The 18235-nt window shown below is 50.6% G+C and overlaps 2 protein-coding genes across 2 annotated transcripts in view; both read right to left on the bottom strand.

Annotated features, from left to right (window-relative positions):
* Positions 1-8515, bottom strand: part of TMEM79 (transmembrane protein 79) — an 89213-nt gene extending 80698 nt beyond the window's left edge. Inside the window, exon 1 of the mRNA XM_081968553.1 lies at positions 8020-8515. The gene's annotated coding sequence lies outside the window, so the exon portion shown is untranslated. The remainder of the gene's footprint in view (positions 1-8019) is intronic.
* Positions 1-18235, bottom strand: part of SMG5 (SMG5 nonsense mediated mRNA decay factor) — a 47027-nt gene that overhangs the window by 8897 nt on the left and 19895 nt on the right. The window contains exons 9-17 of the mRNA XM_081968511.1: positions 17946-18014; positions 16268-16476; positions 12515-12652; positions 10607-11344; positions 8551-8720; positions 3338-3413; positions 1922-2097; positions 1354-1512; positions 429-488 (exon numbers count right to left, since the gene is read on the bottom strand). Coding sequence (XP_081824637.1) covers positions 429-488; positions 1354-1512; positions 1922-2097; positions 3338-3413; positions 8551-8720; positions 10607-11344; positions 12515-12652; positions 16268-16476; positions 17946-18014 — 1795 coding nt within the window. The remainder of the gene's footprint in view (positions 1-428; positions 489-1353; positions 1513-1921; positions 2098-3337; positions 3414-8550; positions 8721-10606; positions 11345-12514; positions 12653-16267; positions 16477-17945; positions 18015-18235) is intronic.

Genomic DNA, 18235 nt, shown 5'->3' with positions numbered 1-18235 from the left:
CCCTCCTTCCTTCCCAGTGATTAGAATGCAGTACTGCAGGCTAACTCTGCCCACTGCCGAAAGTTTGGATCTGACTGGCTCAAGGTTGACTCAGCCTTCCTCCTTTCGAAGTCAATGAGGACCCAGATTGTTTTGGGGGAGGGGGGGGGCAAGAGGCTGACTCTGCAAACCACTTAAGAGAGGGCTGTAAAGCACTGTGAAGCGGTATATAAGTCTAAGCGCTATTTCTATTTAATTGCATTTGCCCAGCAGGATTACTTCCCAAGACGGACGGTCTTCTAAGTCAAGTCAAATCAAATGAATGAAATAAATGATTTGGCAAGGCAGTTTCCTTCCCTGCCCAGGAGAATGGCTCTGATCGGAGCAGGGTCCCAATTCAGACAAACACCTGACCCTCCCTCCTCCCCACTCAGCCCCGCCCCCTGTACCTGCAGCCGAAGCTGGGCCATGTCCCTCATCAGCCGATTCCGTCGGGCTTCCTCGGCAGCCTAGGAGGGAGGGAAGGAGACCAAGTTAGCCTGCTTCTTAAACTATGACCTCTCCGTTTTCCAAATGCATCACTAGGACAATACTTTTTAGGATACGGCTTCCAAAAACTCCCAGTGGCGAAGAGTGAATCCACGTAACGCTTCATTCTCTAACCGATACCAGACGCCGTAGGTATATTTTCTTTCTTTAATTGTGCTCACCACACAACATTGGCACGCAAAACTTTGGAAAGGCCCAGAAAACTTTTCAATGTTTTAAAGATCCAACCCCCCCCCCTCCCGCAATTTTAAGATCCGGAAAGAAGCAACGTTGGGTTGAATCCTGCTATAGCTCTTTATTATTCACCTACCCTTGTCCCCTGAAAATAAGACCTCCCTGGATAATAAGCCCAATGGGGCTTTTGAGCGCATGCATAAGCCCTCCCTGAAAATATTGCAACACAGCAGCAGCCATGAGGGGACCACGCTCGCTGCCTCCTGCACCTCAAAAATAATGAGGCCTCCCCGAAAATAAAGCCAAGCGTTTATTCTGGGGGTCAAAAGAAAATAAAACCCTGTCTTATTTTTGGGGAAACACGGTAGTTTCATGATGTAAGAAACAAAAGTGGGACCAGATATTTGCACTCTGTAGGAGAAGAAGAAGGAGGAGGAGGAGGAGGAGGAGGAGGAGGAGAAGAGGAGGAGGAGGAGGAGGAGAAGAAGAGGAGAAGAGAAGAAGAGGAGGAGGAGAGAAGAAGAAGAGGAGGAGGAGGAGGAGAAGAAGGAGGAGGAGGCCAACGGTTGTGACTAGTTACAGGGAAGATGGGTCAGCTAGTCCTTCTCCTGCCCACCTCACGGTTTCTACCAAACCCCCTCTTGGCCTCACCATGCGGAACTGTGCCTGGGCCTGCTGCAGCAAGCCGTCCTGCTCCGACTGCGCGATGCTGATGAAGATCCCCACTTCGGAGTTGTACTGCAGGATGCTGCCTTGTAGACGGGTGATGAAATGGCCGAAGCTTCGGATGCAACAGATGCGAACTACGGACTGTGGGAAGAGGAAACTTTAGGGGAAGGGGAGAAGCCAGGGGGGGGGAGTCAAGCCAAGGAAAAGGCTGCCGAAGGCAGCTGGGCTGGGGGCGGGGGGAGAGGATGGATGGACAAACAGTGGAAGTAACCGTAAGAGCTGTGGTGGTGCAGTGGTTAGAATACAGAATTGCAGGCTAACTCTGCCCACAATCAGGAGTTCGATTCTGACTAGCTCAAGGCTGACTCAGGCTTCCATCCTTCCGAGGTGGGTAAAATGAGGATTGTTGAGGGCAATAAGTTGACTCCGTAAACCGCGTAGAGAGGGCTGTATAAGTCTAAGTGCTATTGCTATTGTAGCCCTCAACCCACATCCAACTCTTAAGGTGTTTTTTCTTAAAAAAAAAGAGAAAGAAAGAAATCTCCATCACCTCCTCCACTTCGGTAAGGACAGGCCGGTCCAGCTCGAAGTTAAACCTCTTGTGCGCGTTCTTCAAGGGGGGCAGGTTGCGGAGGGCCACGTCTTCTGGCAGGAGCAAGCAAGTGTTCAAGTCGGGAAGCTCGCAGCCCGACAACATGCTCTTCACTTCGCTGGAGAGAAACAACCCTGCAACAAGAATAGAAGAACAGATTAACAGAGTTGGAAGGGACCTTGTAGATCATCTAGTCCAACCCCCTGCCCAAGCAGGAGACCCTACACCATTTCTGACAGAGGGCAGTCCTGTCTCTTCTTGAAAGCCTCCAGGGATGAAGCTCCCACAACTTCCAAAGGCAACTTCTGTTCCATGGGTTGATTGTTCTCACTGTCAGAAAATTCCTCCTTATTCCCAGGTTGAATCTCTCCTTGGTCAGTTTCCATCCGTTATTCCTTGTCTGGCCTTCAAAGGTGCTTTGGAGAATAGCTTGACCCCCTTCCTCCTCTCTGTGGCAGCCCCTCAAATATTGGAAGATGCTCTCCTGTCTCCCCTAGTCCTTCTCTTCCCTAGACTAGGCCCAGTTCCTGCAACCATTCTGCCAGGTTTCCGAAAGATGCCCTAATTAATTCATGAACCTCGAGCCAAGTTTCAAAAGAAAACTAGTCATTTATTAGGAGCACCATTTTGGCAAGACCTTATTGCAGTCAGATCTGAGCCTCATTTGAATTAAAGCTGAACTTTACCCCTGTTCCTTCCCTGCCCTCAGTCTGTGTCATAAATCACATTCGCCAAAGAGGTGCACAACTCACAAGCCTGCTGCGGTAATCTGAGATCCGACTCTAGCCGAAAGTATGCCTGGAATGAGCTCCCCCCACCCCTTTCCTCACCATGGCAATGTTATGAGTTGACCCGTTCTATATATGAAGGGAGTCCATCAACCACAGAGCCTAGAGGGAAGAAAGACCTGACCAGAAATAGCCTGATGGGTTGGAACAGGAGATGTTTTGCAGGAAGCCGGTAATGATCTTATTGCTTAGTTCTGGGAAAGCGAGGTCTTTTGGGGCTTTCTGAACACGGATGTTACTGGGATTTACCTGGGTTTTTCAGAACATTTGGGGAATTTCCATGTATTTTTCACATTGTACTTTTTGCACGCAACTCTATTTTTGTATCCAAGTTATGACGCATGGGATACATCATTTTGTATATTTAAGGTGCGCCTATGTACCTAGCAGCTATTCCCATTTGTGTGGGAATCCACTTGCGCAAGTGTAATAAACTAGATGCTTTTTGTTGATCATAGTCTGCTTGGCCATTTTTTTGATATGTAGAAAATATATCTGGGATATTTTCCTCACATACATATTCAGAGGGGAGGGTGGGGGAGAGAAATAAGGAAAGAAGAAAAAGAGAATTTCGTACAAGGGTTACCTGAATCTTGCAGATCTGCCGCTGAAGGAAGCAGGTTCAGGAGGACCGAAAGCCGATTCCATAAACTCTGGGAACTCTGCAAGGAGAGAAGGAACGTTGGTCCTACCTGAACGTTCTTCTCAGCATGGCGCAGCAGTCCAGGAGTAGGTTGTTCAATCCTTATTTGCCCAAGAGACTGAGTCAGAATTTAAGCCTTGCCTCCAGCTTCCCCTGCTGATATCCAATTCTGATGAGGCGCAGCTCCAAGTAGAGAAACGAAAGAAGAACAAGGCCCTGCCTGCAACATTAGTAGCCCCCGGGGATCCGGACCTAACCAAAAACAGTAACTAGGGTGGGACCTGGACCGCCCTGCGCCACGCTGAGAGAAGGTTCAGGTAGGACCAACGTTCCTTCTCCAGCTGATGGCGCAGGAGGGTCCAGGATGGGACATACCAAAGCGGCAGTCCCTACGGCGGGAACTCACTGGTGCGTGGTACCCGAGGGAGCATGTACTCCTTGCAGCACCCTACGCCCAAATGATGCCTCCGCAGATGCGAACACATCCAATCTATAGTGCTTAATGAAAGGTGAGGGGGAAACCCACGTCGCAGCGCTACAAACATTTCCGATCAGAGCCTGAGTGCTCCACGCGGTCGTGGTGGCCGTACTCCTAGTTGAATGAGCCGTTATCCCCTGCGGCACCGGCTTGCCCCTCGCCTCATAAGCGCTGGCAATACAAGCTCGCAACCAGCGTCCAATAGTAGAAGAGGACACCTGTGAACCCATGGCAGAAGGCTGGAAAGAGACAAACAACGCCTCCGTTTTTCTGTAGGGCGTCGTTCTCTTTATGTAAATACGGAGGTCCCTCCGCACGACCAGCTTGTGCCAGGATTTCTCCTGTCTGAGAGGGGCTGGGACAGAAGTCCGGCAAAATTAGCTCCTGAGCCCTATGAAAGTAGGAGTTTATCTTGGGGATAAAAGCGGGATCAAGCCTCAGAACCACTGTTTTAGGCTGGAAAATACAAAGGTCTTCCCTGACAGAGAGGGCACCTAACTCTGAAATCCTCCTAGCCGACGTGATGGCGACTAGGAAAACCACCTTTAATGTGAGGAACTGTAAGGACACAGTCCTCAGCGGTTCAAAAGGAGGATCCACTAGGGCCAGGAGGACCGTGGACAAATCCCAAGATGGGAACCTGTGAACTACCGGGGGCCGAAGATTTGCTGCCCCTTGTAGAAACCTCTTCACCACCGGATGACGGCCCAGGCTCTCCCGGCCGTCCAAGACCAGGACAGTCAACAGGGCCGAGACCTATCTCCGAAGTGTGTTATGGGCCAACCCCCTATCGAGCCCATCCTGAAGGAAATCCAGGATATTTGGGAGCGAGGGACGTTTGGGGTCCACATGTGCCTTACGGCAGCAAGTACAAAAAGTGGCGTTATAAATCCTGGTCATGGCCGGGCCACGATGGTTCGTATCACCTGTGAAGAGAAACTAGCCTCTCCCAGGATCTCCCTCTCAAATCCCAGGTGGTCAACTGGAGCCATTGCGGCTTCGGACCCCCTGGCGTAGGGATATCTTCTCCTGCGGGATTCTCCAGGATTTGGCAATGGACAGACCTTAAAGGTCCGCGAACCAAGGACTGCGTGACCAATATGGGGCGGCCATGATTACCTCCGCCTCTTCCATCACTATCTTCCCCAACACCCGTGGAATCAGTGGGAGGGGAGGAACGCATAAAGCAGACCCGGGGGCCACCTGCTGCATAGGACACTGCTCCCCTCCGCTCCCCGAGTCGGGAACCGCGTGAAAAACCTGGGGAGCTGGGCATTTTCCGGAGACGCGAAGAGGTCTACCACTGGCCGTCCGAATCTCCTGCAGATCTCCTCGAACAGTTCTGGTTCCAGCTGCCACTCCGTCTGGTCCACCGTGGCCCTGCTGAGCCAGTCCCCCTGATGATTGGCGTCTCTGGATATGTGCTCTGCTTTGATGGACAACAGGTGCCTCTCCGCCCAATGGCCCAGGCGCTGAGATTCCACCCAGAGGGCTCTGGAGTTACCCCCCCCCCCTGCCTGTTTACATGCGCCTTCGTGGCCACGTTGTCCGTCAGGAGTAGGATGTGTCTTTGCTCTACAAGGGCCTGAAAGTGTCGAAAGGCCAGATGAGTAGCACGCAACTCCAGCCAGTTTATGTTATGTGTAAGGTCCCGAGGGGACCACCAACCCTGGGCAGCCCAACACACCCCAACAATGCCCCCCAGTCATAAAGGCTCGCGTCTGTGGTCAGGGTAAGTCTGTCCGGCTCCCTGAAACCACACCCTCTGGCTAGCGCTGGAGAAACCCACCACCTCAGGGAGAGCCTCACGTGGGGGAGTACTCGAACCTGAAAAGACGAGGCGCTACGCTTGCTCCTTTGGTACGGGAGCAAGAACCACTGGAGGGTTCTAGCATGGAGCCTCGCCCATGGAACAAGATCTATGCATGAAATCAACTTCCCCAACAACTGGGATAAGGTAACTATGGGTACACGCCATTCTCTCTGTACCTGGTTGACCAGTTTCACCAGGCTAGCCTTACGATCCTGGGACAAGAACACCATGCCGGAGGAGGAATCTATGATCGCTCCCAAATGCAACAGTCTGGTAGATGGTCACATGTGGCTCTTCTGGAAGTAAGCCTCGCAATGAGCCTCGTGGCAGAGAAAAAGGGGAAACAAAGTGGCCGCTGATTATGTTACTTCCTCCCGGAGGTTCAACAAAATGGCCACCGCCTCATGGCCACTAACATAATGGCCACCACCACGAGGACCTTCCCAAGATGGACGCCACCCAAGAAGCTCTCCCAAAAAATGGCCGCCCCCAGGGCCCCATACTCATGAGGGAGAAACCTCCGGATAAAACCAATGGTGCGGGTGAGCAAACGGCCCTGAGATCATCGGGTCGGCTGCGCAGCCCTCCACAAGTCTTAGGTCAGCGCTGATCGCGCTCTCATGTCGTTCCAGACCGTTTGCAGCTATGCAGGAATGCCGGCATGTCACACACGCGCTCCTCGCACCTGCAGCCTCGATGTCCGCCCGCTGCAGCCCTTGAGAGCCAACGGCAACGCAGGGCAACCTCCCTGGCCCGCTCATGAGCCAGTAATCGGAAGCAAGTTAAACGGAGCCGCAATGGACTCCAATGGCCGGCCCAGCCAGTAGCTTGCCTGCGAGGAACCTGGGACCTCCAGCAGGATCTGGCCCATACAATTTGTTACTCTAACACAATCAGGTGGAAAGAAAGAACCTGTGAGCCAAGTTCAAACACCTTCCATCCAATAGCGACATCAAATTAATGGACAGAAATGAAGAAAAAAAAACTATTCTAGGAAAGAAAACCAATTAAGCAAAAGTTTTTACATCTCTTTTCGGGCAAGACTGAGTCGGAATTGGATATCAGCAGGGGAAGCTGGAGGTGTGGTTTAAATTCTGACTCAGTCTCTTGGGCAAATAAGGATTGAACAAGCCACTCCTGGACCCTCCTGCGCCATCAGCTGGAAAAGGTGGGGACACAAAAAACAGGGAAGTTTGGATATTGGAGGACCCCCCCCTCCAGGGGCTTTAGAGGTCTCAGCAAGGCGTTCCAAGTCTTTGCTTCAACCGCGAGGTTTGTTTCTTCCGAATGCTAGAGCAGAGGTCTTCAAAAATGGCAACTTTTAAGACTTGTGAACTTCAACTCCCAGAATTCTCCAGCCAAGCTGAAGTCCACAAGTCTTAAAGTTGCCAAGTTTGGGGACCCCTGTGCCAGAGCATCGAATTATTGGGAAGTCCTTCAGAGCCCCCAATAATGTGGCTTTTAACCCAGAGCTCCTCCTGAGAGAGAGAGAGAAAGCCGAAAGGAAATGGACAGACTCACAAAAGAAATAAAAGACAAAGAAGAATCTGAGTATTACTCAGTATGGAATTTATGGTACAAATGGCTAGAGGAAAGAGGCAAAGAATAAGAAAGCAATAAAGGGGAGGGGGGAGATTAAGAAATTAGAAAATAATCATAAAACTGCAGAATTAAGAAAGGGGGGAATGTAAGATAGATTGTATATAAAATAGTACTGAATAAGAAGTATAAGAGAAATGTACGTACATAGAAGGATATAAGACGCATTGTATAGAAATACGTACATGGAAAGAGTAATAGGAATAAAGGAAATATAAATATAAATAACTATATGTAGATGAAAATGTGCAAAAATAGATATATACGTATAGATATTGATATATAAAGGTATACGTGTACGGATAGAAGGAGTATAACGGATGCTTTAACGATGTAGAAATGTTGCCAGGATGATATTTATGTTTTTTAAAAATGAAAAAAATTGCAGACTATGGAAACCATTTGCCAGGTGATTCTGAGGACACAGACAAAACCTCCAAGTGGCCTCAATGACAATTTAAAAAGGATGCAAATGACCAGCTGCCTGCAAGGAGGATAAATCCTTCCATTCCCCACCGTCCAGTCAGAGCTGAAGAGGCTTCTTGGATGAGAAGCGAAATGTCTTTAAAGAAGACACAAATAAACCTCCAAGTGGCCTCAACGACCCTCTAAAAGGATGCAAATGACCAGCTGTCTGCAAGGAATATAAATCCTTCCCTTCCCCACCGTCCAGTCAGAGTTGAAGAAGCTTCTTAGATGAGAAGCAAAATGTCTTTAAAGAAGACACAAATAAACCTCCAAGTGGCCTCAATGACCCTCTAAAAGGATGCAAATGACCAGCTGTCTGCAAGGAATATAAATCCTTCCCTTCCCCACCGTCCAGTCAGAGTTGAAGAAGCTTCTTGGATGAGAAGCGAAATGTCTTTAAAGAAGACACAAATAAATCTCCAAGTGGCCTCAACGACCCTCTAAAAGGATGCAAATGACCAGCTGTCTGCGAGGAGGATAAATCCTTCCCTTCCCCACCATCCAGTCAGAGTCGAAGAAGCTTCTTAGATGAGAAGCAAAATGTCTTTAAAGAAGACACAAATAAACCTCCAAGTGGCCTCATTGACCATCTAAAAGGATGCAAATGACCAGCTGTCTGCAAGGAATATAAATCCTTCCCTTCCCCACCGTCCAGTCAGAGTTGAAGAAGCTTCTTGGATGAGAAGCGAAATGTCTTCAAAGAAAAACCAGAAAGTCCAGTTGCCTTAGGGACATTAGAACCCAAGGCGGCCAAAGAGAGGGGAAGAGAGGCTTTTGCAGGAGACGAGAGCCACTCACCTGCGCGCACATGATGATAAGGTCGGTGTTTGTCCTCAGCCAGTCCAGGAACACCTTGACCGTCGGCAGCAACCCTTCGCCACTTATAATCTCCAGCTTCTCTTGGAGCGAGCGCTCGTTCCGGCAGGATCGGCTGCTGGAGATGCTCTCTTCCGACTCGGAAACATCGTCTCAGAACAGGGAAAGATCAGGGATTGTTAAAACCCTCAAGAGGTCGGAGAACTCAGCAAGGGGCAAAGGACGGCAGGACCGGAAAAGAGCGGGACAGCCCCCTTCCATGGCGGGGAGTGGGCAGCCAAGGGATCATGGCCGTGATGGCGAACCTGTGGAATGCGTGTCCAAAGTGGCACATGAAGCTGTGTCTCCGGGAGGGTGCAGCCTTGCCCTTTTAATCTTCCGGGTTTCTAGCGTGCGACAATTAGCTGTCCTTTACACGCACGGGGCAGTGCCGAAAACTGGCCTGTGCGTGCACGACAGCCAGCTGATCGGGGGGGGGGGGGGGGCCACACGTGCTAGTACCCGGAAGTTTGGCTTCTCCAGAGCGCGGCCCTGAGAAGCGCACATGCGCACGGGACGTTTCCTTGCAACTGTGCCGAAAAGGTTTAGCATCACTGGATTATGGGATTAGAAGCCAAATACAGGCAGTCCTCAATTTACGGCCGTTATCAAGCCCCCGATTCCTGTTGCTAGGAGTGAGGCATTTGTTAACGGAGTTTAGCTCCATTTTACAACGGTTGTTAAGTGAATCGCTGCAGTTAAGTTAGCCACACGAAGGGAACCTGGCTTCCCCGTTGCTTGTCAGGGGAATCACATGACCTGGGACGTAACAACGGTCATAAATGTGAGTCAGTCCCCAGGCATTTAAATTCGGATCAGGTGACCACGGGGAGGCTGCAAAGGTGGTAAGGGTGAAAAACGGCCGTAAGTCACTTTTCTCAGTGCTGAAAGAACCACTGTAATTCGAGGACTAAGCTCCTGTACAGAGACACCCACCCATTTATAGAAGTCTTAAGAGCCCTGATGGCAAAACTATGGAACAATGCCAGAGGTGATACACAGAGCCCCCTCTGTGGGTATGCGCGCTGTCACCAGCTGGTCTTTGTGGGCACTGGAGAGTCGGAAAACGGCCACAAAATGGCCACAAAAACAGCTGCAAAATAGCCAAAAACAGGCATGTGCACGCCAGCCAGCTGCTCTTCGGGTTTCCGGTGCTCCGGCCACGCGGACACCAGCTGGCAGGTGCATGCACGCAGATTCCGGGTTTCCAGCGCTGAAAAGGTTCGCCTTCACTGTCTTAAGAGATTTGTGCCCAGTTTTATAATGGGCCTATACTGGGAATTTTCAGCCCGAGAGGCAGATAAACCCAGTGTCAGGCCTGCAGCCATCTTTTCTTTGGGGTCTTTGGCCTGCCACACTTTCTGTTATTCTACTATGCCTTTTCTATGGTGGGAAAACGGGAGGGGGCATCATACGGAGTTAGATGATGTGTAGCCATAACAACATTCTTTCTAGAAAGCCAAGGTCATCCTTTGTCTCTGCACCGCTGCAGCTGACTGGAACTGGATGGGTGGAACTGTCAGCATGGCAGTGGGAGATTGGACTTGTGGGTGTAGGGGAAAAGATCTTGAACTTTCAACTGGGTGGGGAAAACCGGGAAGCTTTCAGATTCGGGTTTCCCCAGATGTGCCAACAAGGCTCTCTTAATAAATTGGAGCTTTGAGGAATCCTTCGCCTTGGACTCCGATTTAATTTTGGATGCTATTTGGAACTCTGAAATTAACCCGAATCTCCCTTAAAATACATCAGCTACCCCTGCAGTTGGGGTGCTGGGCGGGATGCTGACTCCCGACACTGACCCGATTCGGGACAGCGTAAAAGATCAGCGAAGATGGAGATCGAGCCCATGGGAAATGTAGCAGATAACGGGTCACTTCCCTGTGTTGACACAATCTGCAAACATTCCAAAGCTGTAGGGGTGGGGGAGGACACCCAGCTTTCCCCTTTCCTTCCCTGCCCCTCCGTCTCTCTCTTCCCCAACCAACTCTTTGCAGCTCACCTGGCTCAGGTGCAACGGACCTCTCCACGTCCCCATTGACGCACGGCTTGCCATCTCCTGCCGCCTCCTTCGGGGCGGGCGGCCCACAGCCCGGCTTGAGAAGGACGTTGCTGAAAGTGGGGGCCAGCCGGAAGCACCGCTTGGTCTGGAAGAGCTGCGTGGACATGGCCTGCAGGTTGCTGGCGATGCTGGCCTCGCTGCCGCCCAAGGAGCCTGGCCCATTGGCCACGGGCTCCGGAGGGTCAGTCTTGGGCAGGCCGGGGGTTTTCAAGTCCTGCGGCCGACCCCCTTCGCTTGCCACAAAGTCCGGGGCTCCCCTGGTCCCGTTCTTGATACCCGGAGGCTGGCCTCCCCCGCCTCCCCCTTTGGTCTCTGCCTCAGCCGCCTCCTCCTCCTCCATGTCCTCCAGATCCGAGCGGGACTCCTGGCTGTTCATGTCGGAATCAGTCTCCATGTCAAAGGCCGCCTCGGCTTCCTCATCGCTCTTCTCGGAGCCCGTCTCCGAGGCGCCGCTGGCTTTGGTGGACTCCGGACTGGAATCCGAGTCGAAGCCCTCGCTCAGGTCGCTCTCGTCCAGCTTCTGGGCCCGGCGGCGACGGCGCAGGCAAGAAAGGCGGGAGTACTTCTTGCCCTTTTGGCTGTCGTTCTGCCGTGACTCCCCCGGGGCCCGGTGACCAGCCGGGTCAGCTTCCGTTTCTCTCTTGACTGAGTTTGCCGTCTCCTGAGCCTCGGGGCCCTCTGCAAGGAGAGCCAAAGGCAGCTGCAGCTCAAAACCCCAGAGACACAATGGACCTTGCCCCCCACTTCACACAGCCCCCGAACTGAGCCATCAATCATTCTGGCAGAAGGGACCTAATACAGACCCTATTGGTCAAGGACTCCGGCCGGAGTGGTCCAGGGAGAAGAGCTTTTTCTGCCCTGGCGTCCACCCTCTGGCACATCCCGTCCCTCGGAGTGAGGCCCACCCTGCCCTCTTGGCCTTCCCAAAAGGAAACTAATCAAGGAGAGAAGCAACCTGGAACAGAGGAGAAACTTCCTGGCAGTGAGAACAATTAACCAGTGGAACAGCTTGCCACCAGAAGTTGTGAATACATTCATGAACTGGAATAGGCCATGGCAACAGGTCAGCCATTGAAGAGTGGCTGGAATAGGCATAGCAACTAAGTCAGCCAATGAGGGCTATTTGGACTCTGAAATTTGCTGTGTGAGCAACAAGGAGACAGGAAGGAGCCTGGCTTAGCTGAGAACTGAAAGTGAAACTGCTTGTTTTTTGCTTGTATTTACTGCTGCCTTGGAAAACCTGCTTTTGGTAATGCATTGTATATTATTATTATTTTTTTGAATCCTGCTGAATCAGTTACTGTGCTTTCTGAATGTGATTGTTGCTGCAAACTCTGACCAGCCAGGTCAGCTTCAGCACTTATGGCAGCCTGATTCAGCACAGCTGATGGGCGGGTGGATCGGACTGCCCAAATACCCCCAATCAGCTGCTCTAGGCTGCAGGGGTTGCCACAGGCTATCGCTCCCGCCATGCCTGGCGTTTTTGGCCTCTGGTGAGTGGGGTTATATTTGGTGTATAAGATGCACCCAAATTGTCACCCTCTTTTGGGGGGGGGGGGGGGAGATGCGTCTTATACTCCCCAAAATACAGTAGATATGTTCTCTGCCTTGAGTGGTTTATAAAAATTATAATAAAGGTGGCAGCTAATGAAAAGAAACAAATAGGTTGCCTTTAGCACCGAGAAACACAACCTGTTAGTCAACTAACTGTGTTGGTAACGTCTCCGTGCATGGCTCCTAAAGAGCTGGGTTCAGGGAAGGGCTCTCGTCTGACCCCACCCGCTTTGCCCCCAGGATCAAGAGATGAGCCGCCCAAAGTGAAGCTCTCCAGGGAACCCGTGTCCTTACCGGTGCCGTCGTTCTGGAAGGCTGGCACTGGGTTCTCTCCTTCTTCCAACTCGGCCTGCAGGCGGATGTTGACGTGGTTAATCAGGTGTGAAAAGAGTGCCAGGGTGAAGGCAATGGCTGCACTGTACTGTCTGGAGCCTGCAGAGGAAATGAGAAGCGGCCAGAGTTACGAGCTGGACTCAGGAAGGGCAACAACTCGGTTCAAAAGAACACACAAGGCCCCAACTGTACAAAATAACAATCCACGTTCTGCTTTAACATTGATTCATTTATATAAAACGTATTGGCCACCCCAGACTTCCACAGGGTAACTCTTGAGTGGCTGACAGTTACATACAAGCTAAAATATAAACAGCTAAAAACAAACAAACATTAAAACCAATTAACATGCTATTATTATCAAGCAGCCTGTGGCCTGCCAGTGGAGCTGGCAGCCGATTCGGACAGTGAGGAGGGTTGGGGAGGAACCTGGGCCAGTCCTGGGGAAGGCTCTGATGAGGGCTCTGTGTCAGAGGCAGAGTGGGGGCCAGGGCCGTCCGACAGTTATCAGCTGCCTTCAGAGTCAGACATCAGTGAGGCAGAGGAACAACCGGAGCCTGTTCCCAGTGTTTGCATGCGCAGAGTTGCCAGACGAAGGGAGCAGCTAAAGAACAAGGATCGACTTGGGAGGAAGGCCAGAGGTGGATGATGAAGGGCCCCAGAGGAAATAAAAGAGGAGCAAAAGGGGAGTGGAGTTTGCAGGAGACCATTAGTTCGCTTAATCGGTTTGTGACTCTCCGAGACTCCTGGCCAAATTTTGTAATAATAATAATAATAATAAAATTTTATTTGTTAGCCGCACCCTCTCCAGAAGGACTCGGGGCGGCGTACAATAAAAACACATAAAATACAAATATAGACAGTACATACACATAAACATAGACGTCTACGTGGAGGAGGTAGACAGATAAATAGAAGTAGAATTAAGATTGTAATTTAAAATCCCCTAATTAAAATTACAAGATTAAAAAACCCGTCAGGAGCGATATGATCAAACTATGGTTGAGCCAGGCCAGCTACTTGGAAAAGGTGGGTCTTGAGCTTTGCACGGAAGGAGCGGAGGTCAGAGGTACTCCTGATATCCGGGGGGGAGGTCATTCCACAGGGCTGGGCCCGCCACAGAGAAGGCTCTGCTCCTAGGCGCCGCCCCCCGACACTGTCTGGTGGACGGCACCTGGAGAAGTCCCTCTCTGTGCAGATATCAGCCTGGCAGCTCTCCAAGCCAGAGAAGGTCTGTGACTGTAAATCCTCCCTCGAAAGACTTTGCTGGGTGTGAAGGAGCAGAATTCACAGCAAATTAATAAAAGGGTTTTTTGTCAGGACGAGGAGTTTGCTTCAGGCTCTTGGGAAGCTTCAGTCAGAACAGGTTGGCTGCCCATGTTAGCTAAACCACAACAGGAATGAATGTATGGAATTCTTGACATTCCCAAGTTTTGAAATGCCTTTATATTCCAAAAAATGGGAAGATGGAGCAACAGATTCCTGCATAGATTAGATGTAAGTTTAAGGACTGAATATTGATATGAGTTTTCTTTCTTTCTGGAGGTTTTTTTTGGGGGGGGGGGTCTTTTTCTTTTCCCTTGAAAACGTTTTGCTTCTCATCCAAGAAACTTCTTCAGTTCTGACTGAAGAGAAGTCAGAACTGAAGAAGTTTCTTGGACAAGAAGCAAAATATTTCAAGGAAATAAAAAAATCAAGGAAGTCCATTGGCGTTTTGGAAAAGCACTTTTGGGGCACCCGTCACCTGGATGATGGAGCATCTCCATAGACAGGTATTATGTGCTGCACTGAGCACTTTTTAGCAATACAGGTAGTCCTTGATTTACGACCACAATTCAGCCCCCGATTTTTGCTGTTAAAGAGAGTTATGTTATGTGAGTTTTGCTCCATTTTACGTTCTTTCTTGCCACATTTGTTAAGTGAGTCGCTGCGGTTGTTATGTTAAATCTGACCCCCCCCCCCATTAATTTTGCTTGTCGGAAGAACCGTCCTAAATATGGACCAGGGGCCAAGTGGTCACTGACTTGGCTTGCCAGAAGGTCACCGAAGGGAATCCCACGACCCTCTGGGACTCAGCGACCGTCATAAATACAAGCCAGTTGCCAAGCATCTAAATTTTGATCACACAATCCTGGGGAGGCTGCAATGGGTGTAAGTGTGAAAAATGGTCCTTTTTTCATAGCCGCTGAAACTTTGAATGGTCAGTCGGGGAATTGTGGTTAGTCAAGACTGACCTGTGGAAGAGGAAATCAGGAAAGCCCATTACAAGCAGGTTTCCTCTGGGGAAACTGACAATACCCGAGCGGGTGGAAGGAAAATTTTCTTTATACCATGTTTCCCTGAAAATACGACCTGCCCCCCAAAATAAGCCCTAGTGGGATTTTTACATGTGCACCCAAAATGAGCCTTAATTAAGACCCCACCCACTCCGGGGTGCACGAATAAAAATTAAGATAGGGTGGGGAATGGGGAGGGGGGGGTTGGAGCTGCCTTATTACTTATCTTTGGACAGTTGCAGCCAGGCCTCGCACATCCGACACCTGCCTTGCTGGCCCATTTCTTCTGCAGCCAGCGAGGCCTTCCTAAAGGCCTCTGCAGCTGAAAACAGAGTCCGGAGCAGTGGTGGGTTACGGATCCTGTTCCAACCGGTACAGTTGGAACGGGTGTGGCGGCATCCACATGCGTCTTCGCACCTTCGCGATGCTCCACCTGCTCAGCGGAGCACTGCGCAGCCGCTGTACGGGCCGTGCGCGGAAGCCTTAAAAGACCGGTAAGGAGCTCGGGCAGGCGGTTGAGCCTTCCGGAGCATCGTACCGAAACGGTATCCGGTGCTCGGGGCAGGCTCCGGTATGCCCGTACCGCCTGCAACCCACCACTGATCCGGAGCTCTGTTATGGGCTGCAGAGGCCTTCAGGAAAGCCTTGCCAGTTGCAGAAGAAGTTCCCGAAGGCCTCTTGACAATGAAAAGAAGCTCGCAAGTGAGGTGAGCCAGTGGACAACCTCCCCCGAAAATAAGACCTGGTGCCTGTCAGACCTGCAAGCCATCTTTTCTTTTGGGACTTCAGGCCTGCCACACTTTCTATTGTGGGAAAACAGGAGGGGGGGGGTTATATGAAGTTGGATGATGTGTAGCCATAACAACGTTCTTCTTAGAAAGTCAAGGTCATCTTTGTCTCTGCACCTGACCGGAACTGGATGGGTGAAAGCTGCCAGGGTACTATGCCTTTTCTATGGTGGGGAAACAGGAGGGGGGGATCGTATGGAGTTAGATGATATGTAGCCATAACAACATTCTTTCTAGAAAGCCAAGGTCATCCTTTGTCTTCGCACCTCTGCACCTGACCGGAACTGGATAGGTGGAACTGCCAGCATGGCAGTGGGAGATTGGACCATGGGATGGGCTTGTGGGTGTGGGGGGGCAAGTTCATGAACTTTCAACAGGGCGTGGAAAACCGGGAAGCTTTCAGATGCGGGTTTTCCCAGATGTGCCAACATGGCTCTCTTCATCAATTGGAACTTTGAAGAACCTCTTGCCTTGGAATCTTATTTTATTTTGGATGCTATTTGGAATCCTGACAGTGCTTTTTTTGGGGGGGTGGTAAAAAAATAAAATAAGACAGGGTCTTGTTTTGGGGAAACACAGTCGTAACCCAGAGGGTAGTGATCTGGAACCCAGAGCCTCCTGGCTCTGAACCTGCCAGCTGTGCCCCTTACCTGCCCTCTTGAGGCTGTGGACGCTCATCAGGCAAATGACAATCATGCGGAAGATGAGCAGGTCTGGCAGGAAGGAGCAGCTGTTCTCCCACTCCTCCTCCTCCTCCGTGGTGGAGCTCGGGTGGGGCGAAGAGGGCAGGTAGAAAAGGCAGAGGTTCAATTCCTCCAGGACCGACTGGCAGAGAGAGGTCAGCTCCGAGTCGGCACAACTGAGGAGAGAGAAAAGTGCAGAGGATCAAAGCGCGGAGGTTTTGTCGCAACCAAGAGGCAGCCATAATTGTGTAGGAAATGTCAGGCCATCTTTTCTGGTGGATCTTTGGCCTGCCACACTTTCTATTATTCTGCTATGCATTTTCTATGGTGGGAAAATTGGAGGGGGGAATTGTATGGAGTTAGATGATATGTAGCCATAACAACATTCTTTCTAGAAAGCCAAGGTCATCCTTTGTCTTGGCACCTCTGCACCTGACCAGAATTGGGTGGGTGGAAGCTGCCAGCGTGGCAGTGGGAGATTGGACCATGGGATGGACTTGTGGGTGTGGGGGCAAGATCTTGAACTTTCAACTGGGTGGGGAAAACAGGGAAGCTTTCAGACTCGGGTTTTCCCAGATGTACCAACATGGCTCTCTTAATCAATTGGAACCTTGAGCAATACTTTGCCTCTGACTCTGAATTAATTTTGGGTGCTCTTTGGAACCCTGACAGGAAACTCAGCCAGGGAGAGAGACGGGGAAGGTGTGAGAAGCTGGCCAGGGCCCTCACAGCAAAGTCACAATAAGCCAATGTCTCGAATCTGTCAGAGGAGACAATCTTGAAACGGGGCCCACAGCATTTGAACAAAGAGCCCACAGCACACAAGGTTGGTCAGAACACCCCCACCCACACAACCCCCTACAACTGCAAGACCACCAGGCTAAAGACTCAGTCTTTCTCAAAACATCTCGGCGACGTCGGGTTGGTTAATAAAAGTATTTTTCGTTAAAACCAAAGGGAAGTCGAGTTTTTCTTCCCAAGGGATCAAACTGGGGCAGGTCTGACACAGGATACCATTAATAGCATATGGCATCTAATTTATTGAGCCGCAGTGGCGCAGTGGTGAGAGTGCGGTACTGCAGGGCTACTTCTGCTGATTGCCGGCTGCCTGCAATTGGGCAGTTCAAATCTCACCAGGCTCAAGGTTGACTCAGCCTTCCGTCCTTCCGAGGTGGGTAAAATGAGGACACAGATGGTTGGGGGCAAGAGACTGACTCTGTAAACCGCTTAGAGAGGGTTGGAAAGCACCGTGAAGCGGGATATAAGTCTAAGGGCTATTGCTATTGCCTCCCCTCCCCCTTCCTTCCGGTTAGAACGCAGAATTGCAAGCAAACTCTGCCCACGGTCAGGAATTCGATCCTGACCGGCTCGAGGTTGACTCAGCCCTCCATCCTTCCGAGGTGGGTAAAATGAGGACTCAGATTGTTGGGGGGCCAAGAGGCTGACTCTGTAAACGGCTTAGAGAGGCTTGGGAAGCACTGTGAAGTGGTATTTAAGTCTAAGTGCTATTGCTATTAGAGTGACAGCTGTTAGCCATGCAGGGGCACAGAAGCCTCCTCCAGCGCAGAGCAGCCCTAGTGCTCCCACCAAGGAAGGCCACCATTGAAACTTTTCTTAAATAGGAGGTTTCACAGGGGAGACTTACCTACTCTTTGGCTGAAAGAGGCTCTGTAAATACATGAAGCTGACCAGTAACCTTTTAATGTCTTTGCACCTGGAGAATGTAATTAAGAAAACAGGTGAGTCATTTACAAAAGAGTCCCCCAGTTATTTTTATAGTGGGGCTAGTCGTAATTTAAACCAAATGTATAATAATGTTAACGTGTGACTGATTCTAAGTGTTTCTTGTATTGTGCCGATTGTTTTTGGAGCTACGCTATGTTTGCTAAAGGAAAATGCGGATTCCCATAAAGACCTTTTGATTATTGTCTTCAG

The sequence above is a fragment of the Natrix helvetica genome (genome assembly GCF_964273705.1).
Source record: "Natrix helvetica genome assembly, chromosome: 16".
In the NCBI taxonomy this organism is placed as follows: Eukaryota; Metazoa; Chordata; class Lepidosauria; order Squamata; family Natricidae; genus Natrix; species Natrix helvetica.
The sequence above is the reverse complement of the archived record's forward strand: the minus strand, read 5'-3'. Positions and strand labels throughout refer to the sequence as shown.